Below are 16761 nucleotides of genomic sequence, written 5' to 3'. Positions count from 1 at the left end.
AGGCCAAGGGTTAAAATGATCCTTGTCTGGGCTGTGTCTTGACCTCTTGTTATCAGGATTTTTTAAAAACAACTTGTTATGAAAGTTCACCATGATAAGGTGGTGTGTCGTGCTCAAGGCCAGGTTTGTACGTCAAAGGTTGAAACAATCTTGATCCAGATTGTACCTTGACCTTGTATTATGGGAATTTAAAAAAACAACTTCTCATGAACGTGATCCATGATGAGGCGGCATGTCATGCATAAGACCTGAGTTATTAGATCCTTGTCTGTATCTTGACCATGCATTGAAGGATTAAAATAACTGACCTATAAGTTCACAATGATGCTGTAGCGTGTCACGCACAAAACAGAGGTCTGAACCTCAAAGATCGAGGTCACACTTAAATGTTGAAATGAGTACTGTTGATGGGTTTGGTCTGAACAGAGCCTTATTCGAGTTGTAACCGTGCACTATAGAATTGAAAAAAACCCACCTCCAATGAGTTTTACCATGCTAAGGCATAGTTTGGCAGGTACACAAAGTCATATTCAACACCATGATGGGGTATATTGCTTGTCTGTTGGTAGACCAAAGCTTGTCCCAGTAATAACTCAACAATTCCTGCATGTATGGTCATCAAACTTGATATGAAGGTTGGGCCTGGCCGGTAGCTGACCCCTATTGATTTTGGGGTCATCGTGTCAAAGGTCCGGTGACCTTAAATGGTTTTCAACACTTGTCCAGGTGATAACTCAACAATGCTTAGACTGATATCATCAAACTTGACATGGAGGCCGGTCCTGACCAGAAGGTGACCCATATTGATTGAAGGGGTCATCGGATCAAATGTCAAGGTAACAGTGCCCTTGAATGCTAAAAAGTTGTTTGAGTGATAACTCGACAATGCCTGCACCAATGGCCCTCAAACTTGACTACGAGGTTTGGTCTGACCAGTAGATGACCCCTATTGATTTTAGGGTCATCGGGTCAAAGATCAATGTTAGTTTGACATTGAACGCACACTTGACAATTCCTGGACCTATGGTCATCAAACTTAAGATGAAGGTTGGGCCTGACTGGTAGATGAATCCTATTGATTTTAGGGATCATCGGGCCAAAGGTTCTCAGTGACCTTTATAACGCGAAAAGGTTAATAAAGCTTCTCCGAGTGATTTCTCAACAATGCCTGGACCTTTGATCATCAAACTTGACATGGAGGCTGGACATGACCAGAAGATGACCTTTATTGATTGTAGGAGTCATCGGGTCAAAAGTCAAGGTCACAATGACCTTGAATGCAAAAAGGTTGTTTGAGTGATAACTCGACAATGCCTGCACTCATGGCTCTCATACTTGACTTGGGGGTTGGGCCTGACCAGTAGTTGACCCCTTTTAGGGGTCATCAGGTGAAAAGTCAAGGTCACAATGACCTTGAACGCAATAAGCTTTCTGTGGGATAGGTCAACAAATACCTGCACCCAGGGTCTTCAAACTTAACAATTAGGTTTGTGTTGCCATGCAGTTGATGACCCCTATTGATTTTGATGCCATGGAGTCAAAGGTCATGGTCATACATCATATTCATCATTAAAATATACGTCATATTTACTTATTCCCTGCTGTGGAGAGGATACATTTTTATCTGCAAAATCAGTCATAATCTGAACATGATTAAAAACTGTACCTACTGTCCTCGCACTTTGAATGATCATAATCTTAAAACTGCCTCAAAGGCATCCAACGTCAATAACAAAAAAGCTGTCGTTTTGATCCATGCATATTTCATTCAATTGTCCAAATAATCCTGACAACATGGCGCAGACGGCATAATGTTTGACAGACATATATATCTTGTTCTGTAATGCACTTGCATGAAAGAGCGTTATATCTGTGTCCAAGGTCCTCCAACGGGCTCGACATATCGCCATTTGGCGTCTAGTATTCATTATTAAGCTCTAGAAAATCATATTACTAAAATTTGGATAATGATGGAATATATTTTTTAAAGATCCATGACACTTAAATGGAGTTTGAATGTACTGCTACTTTCGTAAAAGTGTCCTTCTTTCCACATTTTCTTAATATCGTTGGCGTAATTTCAAACTATACCAGAAACCCCAGACACGATTTCAGTTTTCATCTTGATAACAAAGACGAATCAAACTGTGTACTGTTTATATCTGCCATAGTTTCAGTCACTTTAACTCATTTAATGTGTGTGATATTTCAAGAAATGCAGATAGCCGTATTGCGGGTGCATTTCACGCAGTTATTTGATCATCATTCTGTCCAAAGTCTTATAGCTTGAGTCAAATTATATAACTCCATTTATTTATTTTTTCATCAATTACTTTTAAATCACAGTATAAGTACGGGTCATGTTCATAACCAAGTCACTAGATCAAATATTTAAAAAAAACATTGTTGTTTAGGCCAGTTTCTAACCAATATTTATGAAACTTCAATTGCCTCTTTTAAATTTGGGTCATGTATGAACATAGGTCAGGTAATAAAGTAGGTTTATAAGGTCATTTTTTGCAAACTCTTGTTAACATTCCTTGCTGCCCTGTTTACAATATTTTCCAAAACTTGGTAAAAATGTTTGTCTCTGAAAATTGGGTCAACGTGCAATATGGGTCATGTTGGATCACTTGGTCATGTTTGAAATAGCCAAAATTCATTCAAATACTTGTCTTTTATAAACGTAGTTCATGGTATACCACCCTTCTAGTTGATATGTAGGTCGCGAAAGTCAAAAGTCATTGTGTATACTATTGGCCAATTTTTTCACCGAACGTTTGTTAATATTCTAGAACCAAACGGTGAACACAATCTTCATAAAAGTGTTCAAAATGTGTATTTTAAAGTCGATGGTGGGTCAATACAGTATGACCATATTGTTTCACCACTACACAACTGTGAAAAGGTCGTCCTGTAGCGATGCAAGCTTATTATCAAGGACCTTAAACAATTCCTGTAAAATTTTGAATAGTTTCATGTTATTACAACCAGTGTTGAACACAGCCCTCTTCGGCACAGAGAAGATTAAACATATTTCATATGAACTATGCAATATGTCCTTCTGAGCCCCCTCCTGAAATACTGTATGGTTTATCTTCACTGCCAACTTTGGAGCTTATCAGGGTAACGACGATCTCTATCGATTTCTCCTCTCAGTGCAATAGTAGCGTTAAGATACGCTAGTTTAGCACTTATTTATCTACTGGACGCAGTGTAAGAATAAGGCAGATAAGAAATACAGAATTTATGAGGGTCATAAAGTTGACCCGTCCTTTTATTTTAAGTTGCGATAGAAAATTTTAGTTTTGAACGATTTTAGATTTTGCCATAATTAGTTAGAGCTGTTCTATAGGGGGAACGTTAGTTGATACAGTACTGTAAACATCAAATTGTCTCTGATAAACTTACTTGTTTTACATCTTATATTCCTTGTCTTTTTGTTGAAGTCTATAATTGATCGCTTATCAAGACATTTAATTGAGGTCATTTCCACAACTTTATTTGAACAGTTTGGTATTATTTCTAGTAGAAGTGTAACACAAAATTGGGTGAGAAATTTCGGATAGGAACAGCTAAAATGAAATATTAACAGCAGTTGCTATCATTTAGTACCGTTTTTTCACGATACTAGTCATGTAAAATGTCATTAATATTGTATTGACAATAAGACAGGTATACCCTTTTATTCCATAACAACACGTTGATATAATGGCATTTTGACACGTTATGAAAACCTAGTGCACTCGTTACTAAAAATAAGCTGACAAAATTCCATGTAAGACATTTCTTACCTATTTAAAACAAATAAATTTATGCTAAATTTATAAACATGTTTGGTTGAGTGCAAAATGGTAGACCAAAATGTTTACCATTAAGAATTAGAACTTAAGCAATACTAATGAACATGTAGACTTGATGTAGATATGTAAATTATTATCTTTGAATACCCTTATTTATTATGTTTCATAGCCCATATGTTTTTCCAAAAATGCCACTGAAACTTGAAACATTAATATTTTATAAGAAAAGTGTTACGTTTTAACTGTCTGTAATAGTAATTGCTATTAAAAATGGGAATACTTTTTGCTAAATATATTACTTTCCTTTTTTACACAAACAAACAAAATATGACATTTATTAACTAATGTAAATGAATAATCGAGTATCATATATATTTCAATTAAATAATAATGATAAAAGGGGGAAAAATCCGAAATAGTTATGAATAATTTTATTGCGATAAATGACAAACTTTGTTGCACATGTCATACCCAGTGTCATAACCTTGCAGATGGATTATTTCTATCCTGCTGTGAATACGCCGCGGGGTGGGCCATAAAACCATTATCGTACAGTTGAATAAACAATTTCTGGGCATCGATTTTCTACAAATTTTACATAAATGTTCAGAAAGGACCAAAGATATTCAAAATATCCTTATTTCGAAAAGTGTATTTGAAAGAGAAAACAATTCTGCATCGTAATCCGTTGGAAGCTAAGCGATCGGATGACTATAATAAATTTAAATAGCAAAACAAAAAAATAGAGCCCCTTCTTATTTCAATGTAACTTTTTATGACCAACAAAACCCTTAAAAGGGACCAAAATGTAAAAATCATACAATTAAAACATAACCACCATCTTCAAGGGCAAGAATTATCCTAACATATATGTAGGAAGTATAAGTTGATCTTTTGAAAGACTAAGTCGTCAGAACTGTTTAACCATATTTTCCCTATATAACTCTATAGGCACTTGTGATTCAGCGGATTTCTCCAAAGTTGGCAATGTTTCCTTAATCCGACTTATTCTAGTATCTTAATTGTATCTTAAATATATGTCCAGGTAAATTCCACCGGCTATTTCTGTATGGATAAATAAACAGAGAAAAAATCACACACAACCACCTCAAACACTTGTTATATTGTTTGTGTGTGTGTGTGGAGATGTCCATGTTTCGCTCCAAATGGCCCATCTGCATATCCAAAATTCCACTTGCAAGGGGTTGAAGGAATCCGTGTCAATGCGGCCCATTCGGAGCTCTTCGGCCATTTTTTCCAAAAACATCCTCGGATGTATGCCGTTACATCAGTAGAAGTAGTCCGTAAATTTTTGAATAATATCATTAATTAAATGTAGTGTTTAAGAGTTGTATTCATTGCTCTCACTTTAAATTGATTGCCAGTGAAGTGTATTATTGCAAACATAATTAAGATTCCCAAGAGATAAGTCCTAAAGTTTAACAACTAATTAAGATTACTACGCGATCTATTTGCAGCGGACTTAAACGTACCACTTTTTGAGTATGTAAACCGTCCAAATACATCCGAGGTTGTTTTCGATAAAATGGCCGAATTCGGCCCAGTTAACATTTCGGCATACTGCTCCATTAATTCTGCCGAAATAAGTAAATATGAACGATAGTAATGAATTTTGATAAACGGAGTGACTTTTAGCTAAATATTTTTTTATGGACAGACACGATAAGTAAGCCCTTGTTTTGTCTGATCACAGGCTCAGGCAACCATGCTGTAGTTAACGCTAGGAACATAAAACTAAACATTCTCTACTCTAAAGAGAACTCTTTAAATATCTATATTCACTTAAATGTGACAAAAATGACACAATATATAACGCTACTATATAAGACAGAGTATAAAAGTATGCTATAGGGCCAAACATTCGGAATGAGGGCCAAAATAAAAAAAATTAGGCTGATTTGACCCGACTCCAGGTCAGAGGTGCCACGATGCACGCCACTCTCTAAGAGTGTGTCAACTGTTCAACAATAAAAGTACATCAGCCCATTTTAATGAGAATAATATGGCATAAATTAAGACATAAACTTTATATATTTTATTTCATTTTGTAATACATTTAGAGCAAATAAGATTGCATATTCTTTTAACTTAACATAGGCAACACAAGTCGTTGCCTGAAGCTGAGACCAATTGCAAACTACTCCCAGACGAAGCCATCAGTTATAATATTTCAATATCAAAGAACCGGGATTTTGGAGACCGGATGAGACTGTGTAATACGGGGGGAGACCGGGGAATAGTAGCGCCACAATAAGCTATAGACCAATGGCAGTGCAGCTTAAAGCACAGTTTGCAAATGGCGGCCAAATTAAAGAAAAACTAGGACAGTTGCGATGAGTTCTGGAATTTTTCGTCCAAGATATTCGTAAGTATTTGCAATTGGTATATATTTAAATGTATTTACAGCATACATTTCACAGGCACAACAGAATAATAAAATAATTAACCCTAATTGTATAAGTTACAGTTTTATTTACTTTAAAATCAAAACACTGTAAGTGCTGAAAGGGCGGTGTATACGAATAAGAGGACGTTACCGGTATATCCAGACGCTTGAACCTTTTGCAATGTCAGAGAGGTAGATTTTTGTCTCCCCTGCGGAAGATTGGGTTCAAAAGCGGTTGAATTTAAAAAATTCTCCATTTTTCAGTCAAAACAATATTTGATATTTATAATGTTAACAATAACTTGTTGGTTAAGATTTTCGAAAAAAAAAACACCTTAAATAAGTCGTGGTTCAGGTTCTTGTCAAATGTTAGTATTTTTTATTGAGAAAACAGGTCTCTGAAGCAAATTGGTTGCAATATGTTATATAATTTGGAATGTTATATTTTCCATATAAAATATGATAATTCATATCAATCCCAGCTGAGGCCTAAAAAAATAATTGTTTGGTTAGGGTTACATCCTTTTCAAAAATAGGTAGGGTAGGTAGGCTTTTTATTTTTTTTTATTAGGCTTTATATAAGAATGTCATTTTCATCATTGGAGAATGGTGTTAAAGTTATCTTCTATATAAGCAATTAAGGTTTTAAACTACATATTGAAAAGCAAAAAAAAAAAAAGAAAAAAAAAATATTTTTTTTTTTTAGTTTTTCATTTTTTTTTTTCAAACTGACTATAAAAACGTTAGGGTCGGCGCCTATTCCGTAGGTAGGGTCGGGTAACCCGAACCAAATGTGTTTTTTTTTAGGCCTGATCTGCCATTTTGTTTAGCGGTGATTTGGGACACCATTTCCATGATGATATTTGTTTTAATCAATCAGAGAAGGGTATTTACAAATGATTTAGAGAGTGACCTATATACAATAATACCTGTACCTGAGTGATGTACAAATAAACTGGAATTAGAAAATAATTCCAAACATTTTAAGTTAACAGACATGTGAACCTTTGGCAATGACAGAGAGGTAGATATAAGGCCTAGTTTAAGGAATCTTTGGCATGACAATCACCTGCTGTGCATCTGCTGCTAATTGTACTGATGTCACAGTAGGGGCCAATGTCCTGTTTATTTGTTAATTGGCTCATGGTCATTTAGGGTTCATTTCTATAATTAAACCTCTAAAACTGCACAGCAGAATATTCAGATCAGAGATCTGATAAGACAATTAGGCAATAAGATTAAGATCAAGACACAGGGGTTGTGTACAAATACACGTTTTTTTTTTTTTTGGGGGGGGGGGGGTCACTTATAAAAGGATTAAACTAGGATTTTAAGGCTCAAAAGCGGTAGATTGGGTTCAATAGGAGTAGAATTTCTTTTTCCTTTAGTTTTTAGTCAAAAACAATGATGGAAACAATGTAAACAAGAACTTAACAATTGTTACTAATTTTAGATTTCAGAAAATACGCATAAAATTCGTCATGGTTCAGAGTGTAGTCAAATGTCAGTGTTTTTGATTGAGAAACATAAGGAATATTACCTCTGACTTGTAAAATCTAGTTCATATTCAATATACTGGTAACTTCATTACTGATTGATTTTAAGGTTTTTTATAAGTAGATTTTCAATCTTTACTATTTAGTTTGGTTTTGTTTCAGAAAGAGAGAAGTGACAAAGCGACCTTTCAAACTAGAGTTACCTCATGGATTAGCTAAAGCAGTTCAGTATCTTTAATTACATAGAGTTGAAAATACGAAGTCAGTTTTGTCATTATGCCCCAAAAAGCATAGATATGACAATCCGTATTGAAAACCAAAATTGTTCGTTTAAAATAAAATGTTCTCTGTTTCAAAATATTTCAAATTAAGAACTAAATAAGAAACTAACTACTAAACTAAAGGAGTCTAAACACCGGCTGCTCAGCTCTTCTGTAAAATTGCAATTGTTATAGTCCTTTATAATCTAAACCTTATTTAGAAAAGTTGAGCAACCAGACATATATAAGAGGAAAGGCTTAGGTAGTTTAAATATTAAATGAAATATGAACCACCTGTGTCCAGTATAAGGTTGATCTTGCACTAATGTGTGACTGTCTTATGGTCTTGTTTCTTCAGGCAGTAGATGAAAGGCAAACTCCAAAGAAGACCTTTCGGCAAGTCCCGACTGCAACACCAACACCAGGGGATGTCTCTGTCTCGGTATGTATTTGTTTTGATTATTATGTCTTGTTGTTAAAACCTTTTTTAACTTTAAAGTGACACTCTTATTCAAAATCAATATCATACACATGTATAACAAAGATAAATTTTGAGTGATAAACTTTTAACTACTTACTAAGTAATACAATTATGAAAAATATTAATTACTTATAAAAAGTTTATAAGCGTGTATTTAATAGCTGAAAACGCAAAAATATTAAATGATGGTGAATGCTAAAATATTGACTATTGACTATTAACTAATATTGTCTCATAAGGTAGCAATACCACGTTTTCTGCACCTTTCTTTCATATTAAATGCGTATCCTTCATAAGAACCATTGTGTCGACATTTATCAATTTTGTTGGTAAATTAAAACAATTGTATTAAATATGGTTGATCTTATTTGGGAGTAATAGTGGAACTTTAAGGGAAGGATAAACCATTGGTGCTTGGGCTATACATTTATCTAGTTACAAGGCCCTGAATTGAGATTGAAATATCTTTCATTCCCCAAGAGAAAAAAAAATCTCATGACGGGTTAAACATTTTATTAAAGTCATAAAACATTGTAATGACATTCATTTTTTAACCTATGAATGCATACTATAATGAATAAATACATACATATATATATATAAATGTGTTTGGAGTGTTGTCTTTTTGTTTTAATAAAAGGTATTCAAGTATACTTTAAGAGTTGATTATATTTGAAAATAGTTTTCTTTGAAAGTCCCCCAATGGCTTGAAAGTCAATGCAAGTCAATAGCCTTTAAAACAAATTTCATGAGCAGGTGCCAGAAACCTGATGAACCATCTATGTGAAACATTGAGAATACATGCTATTAGGCATCTTCATGATTGGCATGTAATTCAATATATTTTACTGAAATAATTTATCTATGTTTCTTTTTGAAATAATTATGATTTATCGAGAGAGGGAATAAACAACTGTTGGGAAATGCAACATGCTATTTACCTGCAGATTAAAAAATGAATAATCATTATACCGGGTTTTTAAAATTTATCTCTTCTTCATTAAACCACCCGATGTTCATTTCAGTTTCTAGCCAGTACTCCAAAGCCTGGACGCCCTCAGCTATCACGACGTCGGCCCAGGTCAAGTGAGGTTGTGGAAGACAGGCTACTGATTACAGCGGAAATCGACAGTCAGCTAGATCAGCATGTTGCTACTCATGCAGGAGAGGCTGACACTAGCAAGAATGTTGTTGAAGAAGCTGAACAGAGTCCTCTAACAAGATCTAAAACATTGGCAAATAGAAGTCAAAACCACAAACAAAGTAGAAAAAGTGATAACCTTACAGTTGAGAACAAAAATGAGAGTGTTAAGGAAGGTAGATCTAGGAAAAGGAGGAAAAATGATAGCAATGATGAACCAAATACTGCACTTTCCAAAAAGAGTTTAACAGAAGAAAATGAAAGTTCAGCTGATGAAAGCAGTGATACATCTAAGTCTGCTGGTAGGAAAATGCGGAATGAAGGGGGGAGTGACATTTCTGATGCAACAGCAGGCCAATCTAATGCCAGCATTTCCCATGGAAACCTCAGTGTCATGTTTAAGACCAGGAGTAGTTTGAGAAAGTCCCCAAACTCTTCACTGGATCAAAGCAATGATTCACCACCAGTGAAAGTAGTTCAGAATATTTCTCAAAATGCAAGAAGTAGATCTGCAAATAAGGGCAACTTGTCTAATTCTCAGAAACAGAAATCTGTGGTAGTTAAAAGTGGAAACAATGGAGTAGTTACTGTAGTAGACAAGTCTGTTGCTTTGAAGAGACGGAGTATTAAATCTTCAAACATTAAGACTAAAAAGGCAAGGATGGAAGAAGACAAAGCCCATAAAATTGGAACACAAAAAGATCCAGGAAATGAAGCTAAAAAGAATGAAGGCAACAACCCCAAAACATTTGTTAACAACAATGTATCAACAAAGTTAGTCAGTAAAGTCAATAATGACAAACCGGACTCCCAGGAAACCACTGATTCTCCGTCAGATCATGACAGTTTATCTGATGAGTATATCCCTGACAATTCTGTATTGACCAACAGCATTGCTAAAAACAGGAAAATTATCAGTAGAAAAACTGCATCTTCTAAGGAGAAAGTTGATGCAAACTCCGTTATATCTAAACAAACTCAGGATGATCAAGAAAGTAATAAAAAAGACAACAACCAGAGGGCAATATCAAAGAATAAGAGTCATATTGATGTAGTACCGGAGATGGAGAGTGTCACAAAGAAGATGGCGGAGAAAGAAAATATGTCTAAAAAACAAACCACATCAAACCATATAAGAAAAATTGTTCGACAGAAGAACAGAGTGGAGCCAGATTCAGATGTTGATGAACAGATTGATGGAGATAACGGTAATAATGCTGGTAAATTTAAGACGTTTTTTTACTACATGTATTTCCTTTTTTTTAAGTTGCTGTGAGTTTAATATCATAATGTGAATTGGTTAAAAGTACATGTATCTCTTAAAAAGGCTATCATAATGTTAAGCAGGTAGTTAATGACAAGTTCCACAATGATTTGCTTTGAAAATTTATTTAAAAGTTAACAAAACTTGAATATGTCCCATCATGTTTTTGTTATCGGTATCAAACATGTTTGAAATGATGACTATGTTTATGTGTTGCTCTGGAAGTTTAATAGATACACTAATGATCTGCAGTATTTGTAACAAGGTTAAACAGCTGTTTCAGCTGTTCTTGTTTTATTTGAATGTATGAACATCATCAACTATTTGACGCTCAAAAGTTAACAATGATGTTGTTGATCACATTGTAAAATTAACAAACTTCTGAACAATCGACCCAATAAAACTTAGTATCTCAGTCTGATAACGAGAACTTAATCAGTGTTCACAGATTTGTAGAGCATGTCTTGGAGGTGTTTGTTAGTGTTATCTGGATATGAATCATACCTTTTATTTTAAATAAAGTTTCTCCAATTAAGTCACTGTTGTCATACCAAATTTTAGAAGTTTTTTATGCCTACATGGCTTTACATGATGTTTCCTATCTGCTGCAGGTGAAGGTAGGAGCAGCCCAACAGTATCTCCTGGCACCAGTTTGAGGGCCGGAAAATCTGTTGTTGACATGGATGTTGCACTGAGTCTCGTCACACAGATAATGGATGCTGTTGTGTGAGTTACTTTTCTCTGGTAGCTCATCAATGGTGTCATGTGTCTTGTGTTAAAGTGTATGAAAGTGTACCATATGTGTGGTATTAAATGTGGTAAAACAGGTGTGCTATACATAAATATAGCTACCCGGTAAACCTGTTCTACCAAATCAGAATTTTCTTATATAAAACCACTGAAATAACAAAATCTTTTAAGCAATAGTTTAGCATTGTGCAGGTGGCAGTGCCAGCTATCAGCTGGGCAAATATTCATATAACATCAAGTAATTTTGTGACTTAATTCATTTTTCTTATGTAAGTATCTCACTAGTAATATGAGCTGCTTACTCTGCCAATGTAATGTAACAAAATATGTGTGTGTGTGTGTTACAGGGTGGATACGGAGGAGGAGGAGGAGAGACTGGCCTGTTGTCTGCTGCGCAAGTACCTGAAACAGGATATCACACAACTGGTGAGAACATTACATGTGGGGCAAAAAAACATGACACCATGTAACTGTTTAACAAAACAACTTTTTTACGTGGTTAACTTTCTGTTTTTTTGCAAATATCTGCAGATACATGCCTTTGGCCAAAGAAGTTTATTTAGGTTCAGAATAAAAGTTTATAACTTTTATGTTCAATTTCTGATTGAAAACCGATTTAGCGTCAGCTTACTTTCTTACCTTTAATTTGGGACGGTGAATACCTTATGTTTACTGGTGAATAGTATCAGCTAATTTTTGTCATTATTAACAGGTAACAGACATACATCAAGTTGTGACATTGCAGAAGCAGGTCAAAATGGTGAATATATTAGATTCCTTAAAAGGTTATATTTGTTGTAAATGCTATTAATTATTGAATTAATAAAGTGTAGGATTTTGTTTATAAGTAATTTTAACAAACGGAATTGGTCAAGCACGGCTCAACTATGGGACCAATTGGATTTTGTCAACTGACTTTGTGTCTGAAATTTTCTAACTGAAATATCATGTATGTAAATAAAAATGTATTGCTTACACATAAGATATACCAGAGTAAAATGTAACTGTTACTGTTAAGAAATATGACTTTAGTGGTTCCAAGAGGCTCAGAGAATAAATGTTGTTCAAAATTTAGTTGTAAAAAGTCACTGTGTAGGAAGAAAAATATGTCTGAAAAATGTTGTTTACCTGAATTATTTAACACAGCAATATGACTTAGAAGGCAGACAGATTCATGTACTTCCACATAGAATGTGGCAATTCATCTTTTAAAGTTATTCTATAACTTACTACCGTAGTTTGTTCTCGCATGCACAGTTACTTTATTTCGCTTTTGTACATTTATGTGTTACAGTTTTATGGAAGATTTAACAGTAAATATGTGTTTTCCAGAGCGGGCAGCACATTAAGCAGTTGCAGAAGAAGCTGATGCACACACAGAATGAGCGGATGGAGTAAGTCCTGGTGGGGAAGGTCGACTGGCATAAACCCAGACATTAAGAGACGTTCTCGTTATTCTAATTCTGAGAATTTTTGGTTTTATATCATGTAGGACATCCAGTGAGTCACTATTTATGTCTCCCCCCCCCCCCCCCCCCCCCCCCCCCCCCCCCCCCCCCCCCCCCCTGGATGGGGAGACATATTGTTTTTTTGCTCGAGTTGTACATCCATCCGTCACAAATGGTGTCTGCTCCATATCTCTTGAAGGATTTTGAAATAACCTGCCATAAATGTTCATCATACTGAGACAATGAGCAAAGCTCATGTTACAACCAGCACAGTTCTAGATCAAGGTCACACTTAGCAGTCAAAGTTTCTTATGACTACATTTTGCGGTTGCTCCATATATCTTTAACCACTTGAGGGTTAAGAAAAAAATTGCCACAAATGTTTACCATATTGAGTTAATGTGCAGATTTGGAGACATATCTTTTTTATTGCATAAAACAATTGTCTATTTTATGTTGTCATCTGAAAAAGAAGAATGAAAAACAGTCAAGCTTTAAATCAGACAAGTTCAAATTAAGTCTAGAGGTAGTGCCATAGACTTGGTATTGTGCTTTGCAGCGTCATGCAAAAACATTTAACTTGTCATTGCTGAAGAAAGTATGTTAAGATATTAATTTAAAACTTGGTACACTTGTCGCAAAAGACAATGCACACATTTGTAGCTAGGCTATTTGACCTGAAAAAAACTGTGGAACATTTTCATTGACTGGTTGTCTTCACAAACAGTTAATTCACAGGTTCATCTTGACACTTCAAATTTGGAAAGTTCATATAACTGATGCAGTTTGTAAAGTAAGGCCCCTTGATTGACAAAAGGAAGCAGACAAGTGACGGCATCATATTGGGCATGCTCTTTTTTATTTCTCAAACTTATTTTCTTAGCATGAAGGATGTCTGTTAGATTTAATAATGAGGAAACTCAGCAGTTTGGTGAGTTGTTTTTTTTATGCTGGGAAAGTTTTAATTATAAGACAATGTTATATAATTACTTATAAAAGGTGTGTGAGGTAAGACCATAAGAGATTAGCAGTGGATGAATCTTATGGAAGTTTGTAACTAAACAGTATAACTGTTTCATTTCAGGTTAGAGGCTGCTGCAGAACCAAACAAAGCCTGTCATAGAAAAAACAAGAAGATAGCTGAAATCAACGATTTCCTGGCCGGCCTTAAAACACTTCTGCATGGGGAGCCCAGAGATTGAACTTAAGGACTTAGTGATCCCATTCCCTCAATACATCTGTCACAAAGACTGTGCCTAATCTACTGTGTTATAACCGTTATTCGTAATTTGTTTGAAGTGCACACGGTACAATTTTTTTGACTACTTCAACTCTTCAATGACCTGTTATAGCAGTTGTTTTTTTATGCCCCCACAAAGTGGCGGCATATAGGGTTGCCCTTGTCCGTACGTACGTCTGTCTGTCTGTACGTACGTACGTCCCGAAGATTGTTTCCGATCTAATTCTTGAAAACTGTTTGTCCAATCCTCACCAAACTTTAAACACATGTTTGTGACCATAATATCTTGATCAAGTTCGATAGTCATGGAAATCGCTTTAGTCATTTAGGAGTTACGGCCCTTTTTTGCCAAAAATACTTAAAAAATATATGTTTCCAATCTAATTCTTGAAAAGTATGTGTCCAATCCTCACCAAACTTTACATACATGATTGTGACCATAATATCTTGATCAAGTTCGATAGCCATGGAAATCGCTTTTGTCATTTAGGAGTTACGGCCCTTTATTTGCAAAAAAAGACTTGAGATTATCCTGAATAATCATTATGGCTTATTTTCTGTGACAAAAAATCGAAGTGGGGGCATCCGTGTCCTATGGACACATTTCTAGTTAATCAGGTGTTTCCAAGATATATAAAAACATAAATCTAGTATTTATGTTGTTATACACTAGGTACATATATGTACCAGTAGAATAAAATCTAAATGCTGGCAAAAGAGAGCAAAATTATCTTGGTATTAAATATACTTTTCAGGTGCTTTGATTTTACAGTTTTTAGTTTTTAGCTTGACTATTTGAAGTATAAGGAGAGCTATCCTAGTCACCCGAGCGTCGGCGTAACCACTTATATATATAAATGTTAACGTTTTTGTAAGAGTTTGTGTACCACCTCAAATATTGACATATGGCTTTGAAACTTTTCACACTTGTTCAACATCATGCCCACACCCTGTACACAGGAAGAGATAACTCTATCAAGCATTTTGACAAAATTATGCCCCTTTTTTTACTTAGAATTTACGTTAAAGTTTGTGTATAACCTCAAATATTTTCAAAGTCCATTGGCATCTGGCTTTGAAACTTTGCACACTTGTTCACCATCATAGCCCCAACCAGTACACTGGAGGAGGTAACTCTATCAAGCATTTTGACAAAATTATGCCCCTTTTTCAACTTAGAATTTATGTTAAAGTTTGCGTACCACCTCAAATATTTTCAAAGTCCATTGACATCTGGCTTTAAAACTTTGCACACTTGTTCACCATCATACCCCCAACCTGTACACAGGAGGAGATAATTCTATCAAGCATTTTGACAAAATTATTCCCCTTTTTCAACTTAGAATTTACGTTAAAGTTTGCGTACCACCTCAAATATTTTCCATTCAATTTATGTAAATATCTCAGCACATCATGTATTGCATTGAAATCTAATCTAATAGTGATCCATGCATGTTTCACCAAAACTTTTCAATCCATACACCAAAAAGCGGCGGAATAGTCGAGAACGCTGTCTCTTTGACAGCTCTTGTTGATATTCTTGCCAAAAGGCTCCTGACATCATTTGTTTTATCTAGTGTATAATCTGTAAAAAGTAATGTCTGACTGCCATCCCTTTTGCCTTGTTATGATACTGACTGAATAATCTTAATTTCACAAATGACTTGTTGCATGTAGCAGTGTTCATGTTTTACACTTATCATTCATGCACAGGAGAAATTCCAGAAGTTATATTTCACCAAAGACATTGGTGTCCTTGTTAAGGTAAAACATGAGGATAGATGAAGCCTTTCTACTCATCTTATGTTTTAAATGTTCTATGTTCAAATAAAATTACCATAAACTATTTAAATTCTGGTCTATTTCTTTTGACATAAACATTTGGAAGAAAGTAAGTAATGATGCTGCAGTGCATCTAGCAAACATTTTGTTTTGTATTTCTGTTGCAACGCAGCCAAACATTGCAAGCATGGAACCAAACAGCAAACATTCTCCGCAAACATGCTACTGAATGCATGGCTGATTTGATGCATCAGCGCATGGAGCATTAATACAGGTACATATTGGCATATTTTGGTATTATTTTGTTTCCAACATCTGTAGAACCAAGTGGATTTTTTTTTGGAAATAAACCAGTATATATTTATATATTTCAATTAAACATAATTTCACTTTGTTGAACAGTGTCATACCTGATCTACCTTCATATGACATAAAAACAATAGAATAAATACATTGGAGTAACTAAATCACTCCAAATTCAGTTATGAATGGGAGTTTTCAGTTGTACCTGTATATACATCCTCCATTTGGTCAAGAGAGAAATACAACAATCTAATTTTCTTTGTCTTATTGTCTTTATTCAACCAGTTGCTGTATATCAATTCCATTTTTAATGAAAACATTTTTTCAAATTTGTCAAAATTTTGGTTTTAAAAATAAAAGAATTTGAACTGTGCTTTAAATTAATA

At 34.8% G+C, this 16761-nt stretch overlaps 1 protein-coding gene across 2 annotated transcripts; it reads left to right on the top strand.

Annotated features, from left to right (window-relative positions):
• Positions 1-6091: 6091 nt before the first annotated feature.
• On the top strand, positions 6092-16136 carry LOC128242014 (dentin sialophosphoprotein-like). 2 transcript variants are annotated; one of them, XM_052959094.1, is made up of 9 exons: positions 6092-6189; positions 7869-7929; positions 8325-8408; positions 9473-10796; positions 11464-11578; positions 11950-12028; positions 12315-12362; positions 12935-12996; positions 14135-16136. In XM_052959094.1, exons 1-9 carry the CDS (start codon positions 6158-6160, stop codon positions 14250-14252), a joined length of 1923 nt encoding a protein of 640 aa, XP_052815054.1. In that variant the 5' UTR covers positions 6092-6157; the 3' UTR covers positions 14253-16136. The 2 variants fall into 2 exon arrangements, with proteins under 2 accessions (XP_052815054.1, XP_052815053.1); XM_052959093.1 differs by having other exon boundaries at positions 9473-10808.
• The last annotated feature ends 625 nt before the right edge of the window (positions 16137-16761 follow it).

This window comes from Mya arenaria, chromosome 2 (assembly GCF_026914265.1).
Source record: "Mya arenaria isolate MELC-2E11 chromosome 2, ASM2691426v1".
In the NCBI taxonomy this organism is placed as follows: Eukaryota; Metazoa; Mollusca; class Bivalvia; order Myida; family Myidae; genus Mya; species Mya arenaria.
This window is presented reverse-complemented; position numbering and strand designations above follow the sequence as displayed.

Coding starts and splice junctions, on each gene's coding strand:
- LOC128242014 (XM_052959093.1), top strand. CDS start 6,158: ATGAGTTCTGGAATTTTTCGTCCAAGATATTC. Junction 11,579..11,949: donor CAGATAATGGATGCTGTTGT/GTGAGTTACTTT, acceptor TGTGTGTTACAG/GGTGGATACGGAGGAGGAGG. Junction 12,363..12,934: donor TGCAGAAGCAGGTCAAAATG/GTGAATATATTA, acceptor TGTGTTTTCCAG/AGCGGGCAGCACATTAAGCA.